Source organism: Triturus cristatus, chromosome 11 (genome assembly GCF_964204655.1).
Source record: "Triturus cristatus chromosome 11, aTriCri1.1, whole genome shotgun sequence".
Lineage (NCBI taxonomy): Eukaryota > Metazoa > Chordata > Amphibia > Caudata > Salamandridae > Triturus > Triturus cristatus.
Window position 1 is genome coordinate 652,392,511 of NC_140594.1, and position 16,018 is coordinate 652,408,528.

Below are 16,018 nucleotides of genomic sequence, written 5' to 3' on the forward strand. Positions count from 1 at the left end.
TGGTGCCATTTATAGGTGTCGGGGACGTCACTTCTGGGACAGATGATGCGGACAACACCACGTAGTGCCGACCGATGTCACCTACCGGCGCGCAGGGGTATTGCTCGAAGGCAAATCTTCTGGATCGAGTCTGATGTCTGGGAAATTCAAAGGCAAGGAATCTCTTTCAGAAAAATATGGATAACTGAAATCCATTCTAAGGTTTAATTTGTATTCTGAACAGGTAAAAAACATTTAAGGTGAATTTTAGTTTTTCACTAATAACTTTTCATTCCTCTCCTTAATTACTTATCTACATTAAATTGATGTCACAATCAGATTTGTTTTGTATAGTATTGCTAAATATTGTTTGAAAATGGCAGCTGTGATTTACTGCAAAATTAAAAGTTAATTAACCAAATATAAAACGATAGACCTGAATCTAATATTGACCCGAAACAAGTAATGATCCAGGGAGTATGTGTGGGGGAAATGGGACACAAATGGCATGGATCATACCATCTCGGAAATGCCGTTGCAAGAAATTATGCAACTCAATACTAGAGTCAGATTAGTGTTGGTGAACGGTACTGAAGACGATCTCCATACAGTCTATCAGTTATCATTAAGGTAAATGAGAGTGATAGTCAGTAGAAGGACAACAGCTCAGGTGGAATAAATGCCAGATGCTCTAGCATTAATACGACTTACCCTCCTTTGAACTTCTTTTTTTTCGGGTTATCTTCTTCGGAAGTTCGTTGTCCTCGGCTTCGTGATCCCCTCTTGTCTTTCTGGCTTCGCCCCTCTAGAATAGAAAGCAAATGGAAAATATTTTCTGAGGACTTCAAACCTAACACAGAAAAATCAAAGGCAGACTATCTGATTTAAATGTAGGCAAAAAGGAAATAATGGGAAAAGAAGAGGTACTTATCTAAAATAAATACCTTGCTCAAATGCAAAATACTTGAAAAAAGCCCTTGCTAGTCAAGGAGAGCAAAACACGCCTTTAGAAGCAATATACTAACTTTTAAAGCCAAACTTTATTTTAAGCAACAAAAGCAGTAGTTATGAAACTGCGAAAACAGACACCGTCTTAATTAACGAAGCCATTTGAGTTAATTTTATCATTTGAGTTAATATAAGAAAGCAAGTGTGTCTAACACAGCACTCCCTGTATAGGCATTCTGAAGGGAAACATTACTATAAAACTTAAAAGATTACTCGTATAAGGGAACCAATGTTATAGGTAATTAACTTTTCTCCCCTTATAACCTTAGGAAGTATTCTCACTATGTCGTACTCATCAAGTATCTTTTTATTTCTATAAACTGGATGGCTACGTTTCCAGGAGTTTTGAATCCATTATCTGGGACTGTGGTAGATTGGGGGTGGACTAAAGTCAAAGCGAAGATTTGCAAAATTACAGCGATATCTCTAGTGACATAACTAGAGGCAGAGGATACCTATATGGAATCTTTGCAGCAGTCTGGGAGGGTATAATAGTAGAGAGGACTGGTGGAGCGCCAGAAAGAACAGTGGCAGGGTGGGGCCCATGTGATTTTATATAGAAACATCCAGAGTCCATGATAGAGGTGCCTCTTACAAATAGCCTAGACATCCTTTCTGGAGGGTGGATCACTGTAGGGAAGAGGCTCAATTAGCAGGAAGATTTCTTTAAGCCAAAGCTCACATCAAACTGCATAGGGTAAGGGAAAGAGGGTTCAGGGAATATAGATGAAATGTCAAAGGGAGAAAGAGTTCAAATGGAGTTGATAAAAGCCCTGCACAATACCCTGGACAGAAGAATGACGCCATTGAACAAGGGTCAAGGATGATGAAATGAAACTAACATCTTTCCAGGAATGGTTGAAAGGAGTGGAGCAACTTGTGGCATCAATGGAGGTGTGAGTGGAGAAGATGGAGCAACATCAGGATACTATTGAAGAGGCTATAGAGCATGAATTTGATTATAAGTTTCAATATGTTTTCATTGGTTTTCAAGAACAGTAAGTACAACATAGTTTACTCTTCCCACCATGATTTCCCCATCCATTGCTCAGGTCCCAGTGAACAATAGGTGAGCTTTTGAGCAGCACATTACTTCTCTCACCATCTCTCCCTTCCATCCGTTCTCATGCTTAATTCTGTTCCTCACAATATTGTTCTCTCCGCCTATGTATGTTGCTTCCTCTTATATGTTTAGTACCTGGAGGAGTTGGATGCATCTTAGTACTCAACATCTCTTCTCATGTAGATAATCACCTGCATCAACGTCTCTTGCCATGTAGATAATCACCTTTTTTCGGAATAAGTGAGAGTCGGCGTTGGGAAGATAAGTTCCCAGCCAATCAGACGGAGTTGCCCACCACCCAGTGGGTACAGGACCAAACTTCTGATTGGATAGAAGGGTTTTACATGTCAAACTGTGTGAGAACTGAGAACCAGATGACGGCAGAAGCTCTCGAAAGTGACCATGGGAGCCGCTTCGCTGTTGTAAGGAGGACGCTGGGACTCTGAGGGGGACTGCAAGTCCCAGGAAACCCTGCCAGTAATTCAACACGCTGCACCTGTGGAAAGCCCATATCATCGCTTCGCGGGATCCACTTCGCTGTTGTGAGGAGGACGCTGTGACTCTGAGGGGGACTGCAAGTACCAGGAAGCCCTGACAGTAATTCAACGCGCTGCATCTGTGGAAAGCCCATATCACTGCTCGCGGCACCCGCTTCGCGGGAGCCGCATCGCTGTTGTGAGGAGGACGCTGTGACTCTGAGGGGGCCTGCAAAGCCCAGGAAGCCCTGCCAGTAATTCAACACGCTGCACCTGTGGAAAGCCCATATCACTGCTTGCGGCACCTGCTTCGCGGGACGCACGCGGGCGTGCGCCGGGCAAAGCCCGGGCCAAGGGCGGGCCCGTCTGAGCCCGTCAGTGACCGGAGGAGGCCGGGCCAGGGCCCCCATCTGAGCGCTCATACAAACCCAAGGTTAGTGCTGCCAAACTATTACTCTGCTATTTTATCAACTTGTTACTAGTTAAGTCACACGACCTGGTATCAATCCGTACCTAAGGATGAGCAAACAAGAAGGAAAGGGGAGAGGCGAGCTACATAGCGGTGGCGTTGCGGGGACACCGGACCAATTTATACTGAGAGCGACCTCTGTCCTGGATAAAGAGATAGCAATTACAGAGCGCCGCCTATCCCTTGAACCTTTAGTGTCCAAAAGATCCTCCTTGGGAGGCTTGGCCTCAGCTCGCACCCCTGACCGCTGCCTTATTACCACCATTAACATCACTGACAAGGGGAGCGAGCCCACACAGACTCTAAATGGGTCACCGGAGGCACCTACAATACTGCCATCTGCCGAGATTGCCCAAGAGCTTGCAACTAGCCCACCACAACGAATCTCTACGAGGTCTGCGCCCCTATCTAAAAACAAAAGGAACAAAGCAATCCCAGATCCTGCAGTAAAGAGGAAGAGGGGAGGGGGCCCACAGAGTTAAAAAACCACCAAAGTTCCTAGGACAAATAAAAACGGAGGGGGTGCTACACTGGAATCTTCTAACGCAGTAGATAATGCCCCCCCCCCCCAATTGTGAAGCCTTGAACTTTGATCCTACAGGTGGTCCATGCCCTGAAGCTAACGAAGCAATGTGGAAGAGACTAGAAAATTTACTTTTAACATCATTAAATCCTATTATCCACAGACTGAGCCAGCTCCAGGAACGTTTAAATAACTCTGAATCACAGGCTAAGTCCAATTTTTCTGTCCTTGAGGGCTTATTTGCTCGATCCAAGTTCCCTTCAGCGCATATACCCTGTAAGCCAAGTAACACTCTCACAGCTAAACCCAAACCCTTCCAGTCTACACGCAATGAAATCACTACCTTCTAAGAAGATTACTAATACAGCCACTAATTTAGCCATTGTAACGTACCAATGACTGGAAATTTTACTGAGACTGGGAACATGTCTAGCGAATTCGCCCAATCCATTATGAGTTCTCCGGGCAATGAATGCGCTCTCGCAGCGATAGTACCCAATAACGTGCCAAAGGCTAACACTTCTATAAGTTCTGCCTCAGTAAGACAGGTCAATTCTTCACCAGGGACACATGGACGAGAATCGTCGATGATGCTTGAAGGATTGGAACATAATGCAATCTCAAATGACCCTCCGTCCCTACATATTCCCTCGGCAGCCGCTCCCTTAGTGGTGGTCCTGAGGAATGTTCCAGCACTGCTCGAAGGACAGTTTGAAACCACCGAACAATTGTTACTCAAAGTTTTGCACTGGCTGAACATACAACTAAAGGGTGTTGGGATTTGGGATGGGGACATTAACAATCATATGATCATGGCGAGATGTACAGCATGGATAGGACCCTCAAGGAAGGAAGGGAGGGGAGATTGTGTGGTTGTCAATTTCAATAATGAGCATGTTGTTAGATTCGTATTGGATCATTTGGGTAGTAACTTAGGAAGACACTCTGATAAAATCACTGTTCTGCCTTTCATTTTTTTTATAAACCCTATCTCCTCCCTTTAACTGGGAGGGGTCCTTCTAATTTAGTTAGACAGCCATGGGCTCCCTCAAGAACCATACATAGATCATTAGAGGTTCAATCCACGAATAGATTTGCCCCTCTTTCTGATCTAGATGTGACTGACTACAAACAGTCACTTCTATATTGGCGAAGAATACAGATAGCCTACCCATTCCTCTCCCGGCAACTGATGTAGGACTACAGCTAACAATTGCTAAGCACCCGGAGAGCATAGAGATCTCGACACCCCTTGTAATGGGTGGTAGTCCAGCTTCCTCCCTAATTTCATTAATATCCTGGGACATTGCTTGTTTACCCTCCAAAACTATGTCATCTGATTGGTCAAGTTTTATTGAGGGGTTCGACTTTATTGCTTTCCAAGAGACGTGGTCACTGAATATGATCTTTAGACCAGGTTATTTAGCTTTTGGTAAAGCGGCAATCGCAAGACACAAAGGGAGACCCAGTGGGGGGTTGATTACTTGGGTTAGGCAACAGGCATACTATCAGGTCGAAGAGTTATCAATTGAAGGCCCGGATATCCTCGCCATTAAGGTTCGTTCAGAACACGAGCCAGATCTTATATTGTTTAATGTGTATGCGAGAGGGATAGCGGGTGGGAAAGCATCGCCAACTATCTCCCAATTGGATACTTTCATTGTTGCTATGAAAGTGGTAAATCAATTGGTGATTGCAGGCGACCTCAACTGTACATTTGAGCCCCTCGGTTACGAAGACTATAGCCTTAGTACCGACAAGGATTCGAATTGGGGGATACCACCCTTAACGCAGCCCCCAATTAACAAATGGACTGAGGCGGCGCTGCAATTAAAAAACGTATCTCTGGAGAGGGGTCTCAGGGCAGTCAATGGGAGGTCGTCATCAGACATCGAAGGCACCCCCACTTTCAATAACGGGACAAGAAGTAGCAGAATCGATTATTTTTTTATTAGCCTAGAATTATGGCCAAGACTTTTGGATATGAAGGTCCAACGTAGAACGGAGAGTGACCACGATCCATTACTGCTAACCCTATTAAGGAAGAGTCAGGATCCGCCAAGGGCTAGCTCCAAAATAGCGACAGCAGATGTAATTATGTCCCAAGATTGTCGACGGTTAAAATGGGCAGTGGTATCCGAACAGAAGATGAAAGCATTCTAAATCTGATAAAGCTAACCCTTGAAGATACACTAACAGTTCTTTCCTCCCTAGACACACATGCTGATTCTCTCTCTGCCCATATGAAGGTACATGAAGACCTTTTTGCAAAGTTGAAAGCCTTTTTTACAAAAAATAAAAGAGCAACCAGGCATGTAATTCAAAAATCAGCAAAATGGTATGATGAGGCATGCAGGATTGCATTTAGGCATTTCTCTCAAGCAATTAGACTGGGAGTTTCACAGGAGGTCAAAAATGCAAGGGTAGAATATAAAAAAGCTCAACACAGGGCTAAGAAGAATTTTGATGAAAATAGATGGAAGGAATTGATCTATGCAAGTAATGGGAAGAACTGACGGCAATTTTGGCAAACAGTTAAATGGGGTAGCGGAGACATAGGGCCTGTACCAGTTAATAACGTGCCACCTGATCAATGGGTCTCGCATTATCAGGCCCAATTTGCTTCTCCAACAGGCACCCCAACAGACTATCCTGAGATTATTTATGATGTTGTCCTGACCTTCGATATAGGGGAGATAGAAAGAGTCTTGGACGGTGTCCCAGCAGGAAGGGCCCCTGGTCCGGACTGCATCCCGGCTGATATATTCAAACAAGGTAGGAAGAACTGGATTAAGTACATCCACATCATCTCCAATGCCTTGGCCAGAGGTGCCCCATACGAGAAACCTGGCGTGGGGCAGAAATCATTCCAATACATAAAATAGGGGACCATGCTAGCCCAAGCAATTACAGGCCAATAAGCCTAATTGGCACCCTACAAAAGATTGTGGCCAGACTCGTGTTAGCCAGTCAATGCATGGATAACTGATCAGGAAATTTTATCTACCTTTCAAGCGGGTTTCCGTCCCCACGTCAGCACCATCGACCAAGTCTTTAGATTCATGATGATTTATTGGAGAACTGTGATCTTCGCTGGGGGGACCCTGTATGCTGCATTTGTTGATCTTAAAATCAGCATTCGATCTAGTGCCCCGATACAAGCTATGGGACACACTAAAGGAGGCAGGGGTGCCACCTGAGCTCTTACTCTTTATCATTAAAATGCATGAGTCCAACTAAGCTCAGGTAAGGTAGGGACAACAGGGCGAATTAACAGATCGCTTCCCAGTCAACAAGGGTGTATGGCAAGGGTGTGTTCTGGCACCTACCCTATTCTCTCTGTTTATAAATAAGGTTATTACATATTACACTACCTATTCAACTGACGCCCCGACTCTTGCCGGTTCGAGGGTACCACTTTTAATGTTTGCAGATGATACTTTAATTTTGTCCAAAACCCAAACTGGTCTGCAACGTGCCCTCGACAGATTTACTGTTTTTTGCAACGACCATGAACTAGTAGTCAATGTTGATAAGACTAAGTTCATGGTGCTGCATAAACATAAAATAGTAAAAGGCAGAGTAGAAATGAACAATGCGTCCTTGGAACAAACTGACACCTTTACATGTCTGGGAGTTACTATGGGTAAGAGGATGAACTGGAAACCCCAGATAGATTTGTTAGTCCTTAGGCATAATCAACTAGCAGGTGCCCTACTAAAAGAACATCGACTTTCCCACACTAAACCGGTAGGGCCAGCAATAACAATCTATAAAGGGAAAATCAGAGCATTGATAATTTACGGTGCTGAGCTCTGGGGATTCGAAAATTTAACTTCCTTTGTCCTTGCCCAAAATAAGTTGTTGAGATCGTTAACCGGCCTCCCCCAATCGACTCCTCTCAAACCCCTATTCCTTAATCTGGGATGTATTTCATTTGAGGAAGCTGCTGGCTTTAGACCTCTGGCCTACTGGCGAAGGCTATGGACTACACCAGAGTTAGGACCATATGCTAGCGCAGTAAAGCACATTAGAGAAGTAGATCTGTCTTCAAACATTAAATGGCTACAAAAGATCAAGGGCACATTGTCTGATATGGGGCTCAGCCACTTGTGGGAAGACCTAGCAGGGAACCCGTTTCCAAATAAAAACGAGTAAAAAGCACTCTACCGGGACATGATCAGTAATAAGACCATGTCACTGGTGAGCAGTAGCTCTCTAACAGGTATCTTCTCAGAACATAAGTTTGAATCGAGACCTGAAGCTTATTGGGATTTTATTATGAGACCCGGCGACAGCAAATTATATCATCAATTTAGAGTGGGCACTCTTCCGATAAAATCTCTCACGTCGAAGTGGCACAACGTCTTAGATACTAAATGTCCCATGTGCCCAACCATGGAAGAGTCGATAGCCCATGTATTGTTTGTGTGCCCAGCATACAAGGGTCCCCGACACAAGTGGCTCAAGCCGATTTGTTCTAATTTTGGCACTAGATCTTGCAAGATAGCCCTGCGCATTCTGCAAACAGATACACGCGAAGACGTAGCCATAGCTATGGTGAAATTTCTTAGCTGGACCTGGGCCCTTAGAAGTAGTCTGGAGGTTTCCACAGTAAGCCTCTCCAGTAACTAGTAGGTATATATAATCAGGTGGTGTATTCCTTACGTATTGTATCTCCATGGGAATTTGCCTAATACATGGTGTTTAAAATTATTTTTATTGCAATTGATACTAATTTTAAGCAAAAATTTTATCATTATTGATGATATTAAATTTCTTATAGAATTGCATGATTTAATGGGCAAAAATCCTCCTATCTTACATTTTATAGGAATTTTAACTGAAATGGTTATTTCGTTTCCAATGTATCCTCATATGACATTTTATTATATTTTATGTTTGTATTTGTGTCTTTTATGATTGAAAATATCGAATAAAGACTAATTTGAATTTGATAATCACCTGCATCAACGTCTCTTGCCATGTAGGTAATCACCTGCTCCCACAGTTTGCTAAAAACCTTTTTCCCTTGCTGTTTGTGACCTTCTCCATTGCTAATACCCACCAAAATCGTTTGAAGCCACATATCTCCTGTGGGTATAAACTGTGTGAGTTGGTGTTTCAGTAGTATCTGCTTTGCTGCTAAGAGCATGTGAAACTTTCCCTTTCTATTAAGCAGTGGATGGAGTTACTCTGCAGGCGATCCCAACAGATCACGTATATATTCCTGTATGGCTGACCACTTTGTTTTCTCAATAGCCATAAAGACTTCCTACCAAACATACTAAATCTTAGGGCAGCATCATAACATATTTGACAAGGTTCCCACTTCTCCAATTATGTTTGGTCTGACAAGGTCCATTGTGTGTATCTGATCTGAGAGGTAGTACTATCTATACAGTATTCGAAAAAGTCTCTCATAGCCACTCACATGTGTCACAACGTACTTAGCCCTTAGCCTATGATCTGGCTACTAGCAGCGGTGGCTACCGCAGTACTGAATTAGAAGGGGGGGTGGGGGCAGACGAGGGAATAATAATTAAATTAAAAAAAAAAAAAAACTTGTCCCTCTTCTCCGGCTCTCCTCGAGTCCCAGCATGCACTGGGGTACAGGCTCCACACCCAATCCTGGAGCTGCTCTCATGCTATGAGAGCTGCACCACAATTCCTCTGAGCAGTGTGGTTCCCCACTCAGACAGTGCCTAGGCGCATGTGATGTTTCTCCAACGCGGCTGAGTTAGAGAAACCTAAGTGCCCAGGTCTGTTTGGCCGGCCTAAGACGGTCGGCCAAACAGACATGCACACTTTCACTGCCCCTACCACTCCACCCTACAGTGGCAGGCCCCACCCGCCATACACTGCTGGCATCAACTCAGTCAGCAGTCATTTGCTAGATCGCTGACTGACTGACCAGTGGGGCGATGCTCCTCTGCCATTACGGAGGAGCCACCCCTAGCTACCAGTCACCGTCTAACAGTATCACGAGTCCCTTTTCTCAAGATTCCAGAAAGGGCAATTTCCTCCCCACCCAAAGACATCTTTCAGCAGAAATCTTCCAACTGCCCTTTTATGGAACACGTACTGTAGGAGAGTAGGGTCTGCTATCCTATGGTCACCCCAAATTTTTGCTTTTTGCTTCACTGGTTTTTGACATATTGAGGCTGTGGGCCTGCCAATCAGACCCCCAGCCTGCTGTTATCTCTACTAAATTAAAACTATGCACCCTAGGTGCATAACCAATTGGAAGTGGATCACCCTGTGAGCCCCTGTACCAGTGTACACTAGGTACCCAGGGCATTGGTGTACCCAAGGCCTACCAGGGGCTGAAGCATGTATTATGCCACCCCTGGCCTGGCCTAACAAATTTGACACAACTGGCTGACCACTCAGCTGGGGTAAGTTGGTGTAACCACCTCTTACTTAGGTGTAGTATACCTATACCTAACTTTAAATGGGACACCTGGTAACCTATAAGTCACTCCTATGGCAGGCCTTAACAATCCTGAAGGCAGAGTGCTTGGTTCCATGTGAGATAGTGCTCTGGCATGAGCTGAGCCTGTCTGCAGTGGTCGGAACAACTTCCTTCTACTGTTTCCAGATATCGTCATACCATATACTCTTAAGTGCATTATGAACCTCGCGGTTAAATGCTATCTTTGGTTTGGCTTTATCAAAACATGTCGAGTAAGGTGTCATACGAATTGGAATACTAACCCCTCGCCAATTCTGGCGACGGGGTTAGCATTCCACCCTTCTAGAGGGACACGACATGTACAGTACCTGAAACCCGGGTAAAATCAGACATAGCCTCAGCTCCACAAAATGGATGCTGCCACCACAGACACAAGTCTGCCCTCCTGCTGCTGGGAGTCCTTCCAGCTTGGGAGGTGTGGACAAAGGGTTTCCTGCCAGGGGAGGTGCATGCACCACCCCAGACAGGATTTTGTGTATTGGTCAGGTAGGGCTTGAAAGAAACCAGACATGCCTGTGGCTCACAAGGAGCCTCGGTGCATATGCCAGTTCAAACCGGTCCTGGGGCACACCAGTCCCGGGCCTGGGGCGAGCTGGACAAAGGATTGGGGGTGTAACCACCCCCCTTCCTGGTCCCACCCATAGGGAGGGACCTAGCAGGTAGTCCGGCCCCTAGAATCCGCTTAAAGGTAGGAGCTGTGTCCTAAGACTTCAGACATCCTGGAATCAACTTGAAACTAAGAAGAAGACGGGAACTTCGACATTCTGCTGCACAGAAGACTGAAGGAAATCTCCCCTGTGGTCAGGGAGTGACCACCTTGCTAACGCAAGCACCATCCAGCGAATCAACGTCTGCTTTGCCGCCGCCTCCCGCCGGAGCCCGAGCCCAGAGACTGACAAGACCTGGACCTCCAGACCTCTCACCGCCCGCTCCACAGTCCCTGAAAAGAGGAGACCCGTGGAGGCACCGAGACACGTGGAGCCAGCCATCTTGAAAACGACCACGACAAGCTGCAAGCGCAACAACCGAGGCTCCCTCCAAGTTGTGCTTTGGGATCTGAGAAGCCCAACCCTCGAGCAGCATCTGCACCAAAGGTGAGCCCTCCAGCATCTCCACGATCTGCGTGGGGCCCTTCTGCATTTTGCCACTCGACGCGCCTAACCGGTTGCTGGCCGCTGGCTAGTGGCCATCTTGGCGACGAACTTCAAGAACTACACCGCTGGTCTGGTTGCTCCAGACTGGCCCTTGCTCCCCTCCAAAGGAGCAATCCCTCTGACCTTGCTGGTCAGAACCATCAGCTTATTTCGTTTTCCACAACAATTGCTTTTGCCAAGGGTTGTTTGCTTCGATCAAGTCGCCGACACCGCCGACAGCGAGAGCCTGCGTGGGACAGCTCGCGAACCGACTCCTGGGCGTCGTCGACCTTCAGGGACCACGTGGCTGCAGAGACAAGCTGCACCTTTCTTCCTGTTTGCACCCGACATCGCCTGGTACCCACCTGGTGCCACGCTGGTCACTGGCTAGTGACTGTGAACACTGTCCCCTCTGCTTACAGGTCTTCAACATCTCCGATCCACCCTTGGATCCACTGCATCTCTCCCGGACCGACCGCCTGCAGCATCTTTGTCTTCAGGCTCCAAGGAACAGATAGAAGAAACCCGACGCACTTCGAGGCCTATGCACCCGCTTCCTGTGGGTGAGGTAAAGCTGGCACTCCTGTGCCCAAGTGTAGTATTACATCTCTAGTGCCTGTGTTCCTAGTCCATCCGGAAGATCCTCTTTGCAGTAACTTTGTACTTTTTACGCACCCATTGAAGCCTATGGGAGCACGCGTGTGACTATTTGCTCTGCACACGCCACCCGTGGACCTCCTGGTCACTAACTGAAGTTAGCTCCTTGTAGGCCCAGCGATTCTAGAGGCCCTAGGCCTTTTCCCTTTTCTGTTTGTGGTACTTATACCACTATTTTAGTATATGGTTTGAGCGGCCACCAGGGCCTATCCATATAAAGTGCAACTTCTGTGTATTCTACTGTAATCTTGTTTGACGATTTGTGCTCCTGTGCTCATAAAGAGACTAGGGGTTACTTTGAGAAATAAATACATATATATTTTGAATATATATCTGTGTGGTGTCCTTTCATTGGTATAAAAGGGGGTTACATTTGGTAAAACAGCTTGCTTAACACGCTTCACGAGTTTAGCCTCAAAGACTGCTTAGCCTACGCTACCACTAGGGCAGCTAGTCCGAAAAGGTTGACTTACAACCACACCATAAGGGTTGCTTGGCATGGTACAAGGTGGTCACTTTAACTAGTGAACATCATATACCAGGCCAACTTCTCACACGTACCATACCATGACGCACCTCCCTCTCTCGCTGTCCTGAGGTCTGCACATTCCATACACAGAGTGTAGGAAGCTAGCCCTATATATATTGTACTAAAACGAAGTACACTGTGCAGAGAGTCCAGTGAGACCCCAATTGGTTTACAGAGGCTAAAGTAGATAATACTAATGCTCTCTTTTGTGGTAGTGTGGGCAAGCAGTTCAGCTTATCTGAGGGTAGTGCTAAGCATTTGTTGTACTCAAAGAGGCAATAAATGGGGAAACGGCCACTACAACGCGTCCGTTTCCACGCTTAACCATAACCACGCATGCATTACAACGCATGTGTGGTTACAACGAATAGCCTTTACCATGCCTACCTTTACTACGAGATACGTAGTAAAGGCATGTGTGGTTAAGGTACAAAAAAAAGGGGGGGCTTGCCCCCCCCCAATAAAAATGAACTCACCTGATTTCGTCGTTTTCAGAATCTGAAGAAAAAAAGATGTGGAGGCAATCGGCGTCGTTGGAGGAAACGGAAAGACACTTCCGCTTCCTCTTTACGACGTGAAATGCAAATCGGAAGTGATTGGAGTGGAGAGGACGTGGAGAGGTAAGGGGGAATGAGGGAGTGGTGTCGCACAGGGGTAAATTATAAGGGTTAGTTTATAGGGTAAATTAGTAGTGATAGGAGATCTCCTTTAACATGAAAATGCCATTAACATGCATAGTTGAACAACGAAAATCGTTGTAAAAGTGTGCGTGTTACAGGCATTTCCGTGGTAAAGGATATGCGTGGAGAAGGCATTCGCGTTGTAACGCATGCGTGGTAAAGGCATGCGTTGCAACGGAATGCGTAGTAATGTCATACAACCCAATAAATGAGATACACACTCAAAGAACAAATACAAGACCTATTAAGACAAGCATTGGGATAACCAATAGGTCTCGCCTTTGGGACTTTGTAAGTGTTTAGGAAGATCTATTGGCTTTGCCAATGTTTTTAAGCTGTGTTGTAGAGAAGTTAAGTATTAAAATGTTTAATAAGCTGTCACTTTATTCCAAGGTTTCTTTGGCAACAGGAGAAGTAATGTAACTGCATCGCACAGATACATGGCTGTAAAAACAACACACAATTAAGGAAATGTATACATAATTGGCAACAATAAACGGATCTGCTCAGAACATATATCATATGTGTCTCCCTGGCCAGGAAATATAACAAATGTGCTTCCTTTAGTAAGCAGTGCACACTGGAATATAAATGCACAGATCGATCGTGCACCAATGTAATTGCTAAAGAAAGCCGCGCTGCCTTAAAAGCGTGTTGTGATGACCGACCAGGTGGATCCGCTGCAAAGGAGTTGTGGACAAACCCTGGCAAGAAACAGTGGGGAAAAGGTTGCACAGTCGGTTTCAGTCCCACAATATTAATAAAATGCCCTGGGAGAAAAATTGCACAAATCGTGCCTCAATGTATTCAATGGTCGGCATGCGTAATTGTGCTTGACAGTTAAGCATTACATTTCTAAGCACACTTATGACAGATGGTATGAAAACACCCAGTGCGAGGAGGAAACTTTCAAGAATTGGCAGGGAAACGCGAAAAGCGCATGCTGCAAGGGTAAACGTATTGTAAGCACGGCAAACGGGAGACAGAGTTGGGATGGTGCTAAGTGGGGTGGAACAGAACATATGGTCACCTGCCATCCGCACTCCAGTCAAAATATACTGCTGGGCCTGCCTGGTGTCAGCGTGGTGCTAGGCCTATCCCATGGGGCCTCGGCAGCTAGTTTGGTCAGACTCCTACTAGCCACATTTACACATAAATGCCAGTTGATCTCTGGGACAGAAGAGGTTGGTGTCCTCTTCATCACAGATCTCTGCGCTTCACAAGCTATTATCTTTAAAATGCCCATGAAGTTTTCAAAAACAAATAGAATGAGTATATCATACTGCAGGAAACGCATGGAGTAATTAAATCAAACTCCTTTTGAGTGACTCTGGCTGGTATCTACAGTCATTCACGAACTGTTCATTTCTAAAAAAAAACATAGCATGATTATTATATAGATAGCTATCGAAGCACTGCATGAACAACTAACCTCTGAACATTATCTTGAACGGCAATGCTTAGGGAAGCTTGAACACCAAAGGAAAATTAGCCTGTAAAATAAGGGCTGTTTATATGCAGAATGCCACAGTAATTAAATTAAACTGAAGGATAACAAGCATTTGCAATGCAATAGGTCTCGCATTTACGCGAGTTTGAGCTATTGCCATTGTAAATGACAATGCCTTTTATTTACGTTTTGGTTTTTAAAACATAAATAAAAGGCATTGTCATTTACAATGCTAATAGCTTAAACTCTCGCAAATGACCTATTGCATTGCAAATGCTTGTTATAATCGTGATTGTATGTTGTGGCGGGGTAGCGGGGACAGATTCTACAACCAAGCCAGTACGTTGTAACAAGGGTTTTATTTTTGATAACAATGTCCTTTGACGTGCTGTTTGTCGTCTCGTAGTCGATGCCGGGGAGAGGGTTCTGCTCCTTCTGCTGGGCTCCAGATTGAGAATCGGCTTTAGAGTCCGCCTTTAGTAACTTCGTGACTCGTCTCAGTCTCGTGGAAGGGCTCCGGGGTGTTCGTCCCGATGAGGCAATGGAAAACAAGAAGAGACCACGGATTAGGACACCAGTCCTTCTCTTTTAACAACAGGGGCCGGGAGTGAGGGAAACCGAGTGCTCCAGTGCTCGTTTGTACAGGTGCTAGGTGACTTAGTGCTGAGTGAGGGGAGGGGGTGGTGTAATCACTGTTACGGTAGCTCTATCGTCAGTAATTACGTTCAAAGAGGAGGCTGCGTCTTTCTGCCCACCCAGCCCGCTACTTTCCCCCGTACCTGCTCGAGCCACGCTCCTCCCGTGGGAACGTGGCGGGGCGCCTCGCGGGATCGGTGGCCTCCTGGCTTGTAGCGGTCGTCTCCACTCTGCTCGGATCTCGGGTCTTCGCTCTCTTCTCCACGTCGCTCCTCTTCCCAACTCCTCGTCTTTCCCCACTGCAACACTCCGTCTGCCTCCAGGGAATCGCCGTCCGCCGTCTTCCGGGTTTCCGTCGTCTTTATCCCGCCCTCTACCATGACGTCATCAGGGGGCGAGGTTTCGTCCTGGTGGTAGGCCGACTTAAAGGAGCCAGGCTCCGACTCCGATGTCCAGTCCCGTGATGGATAGGGATACCAAACGTCCTCTGCAGATCGTTCCATTGGCTGCTGTAGGGGAAGAGAGGGCGGTGAATTCCACCAATTCCAGTCTGTTGAGGCGGTGTTCTCGTCCCCGTCACACACCTCCCCCCCTGGATTCTCCCGATTGGGGAGAGGAAAGACTCGGGACAGATAGTCCGCATTCCCGTTCTCCTTCCCCTTCCTGTGTCGAATTGTGAAGGCATAAGGCTGGAGGGAGAGGAACCAGCGGAGTATCCGAGGGTTCTGACTCCTGTTTTGACACATCCACCGAAGGGGTGCGTGGTCAGTATAAAGAATGAACGGTTTGCCCTCTAGACACTCCCGTTCTATTGTGGGGTACCTGGACTCCCTAGGGAATAGCTTACGGCTGATATACAGTATTGGGTGTTCCAACCCATCACCCCCTTCCTGGGACAACACCGCCCCTATACCTATGTCGGATGCATCCGTGGCTAGTA

The 16,018-nt window shown here is 46.1% G+C and overlaps 1 protein-coding gene across 1 annotated transcript in view; it reads right to left on the minus strand.

Annotated features, from left to right (window-relative positions):
- ING5 (inhibitor of growth family member 5) overlaps nt 1–16,018 on the minus strand; it is a 543,000-nt gene that overhangs the window by 211,619 nt on the left and 315,363 nt on the right. The window contains exon 5 of the mRNA XM_085634171.1: nt 691–784. Within this exon, the coding sequence (XP_085490297.1) occupies nt 691–784 (94 nt within the window). The remainder of the gene's footprint in view (nt 1–690; nt 785–16,018) is intronic.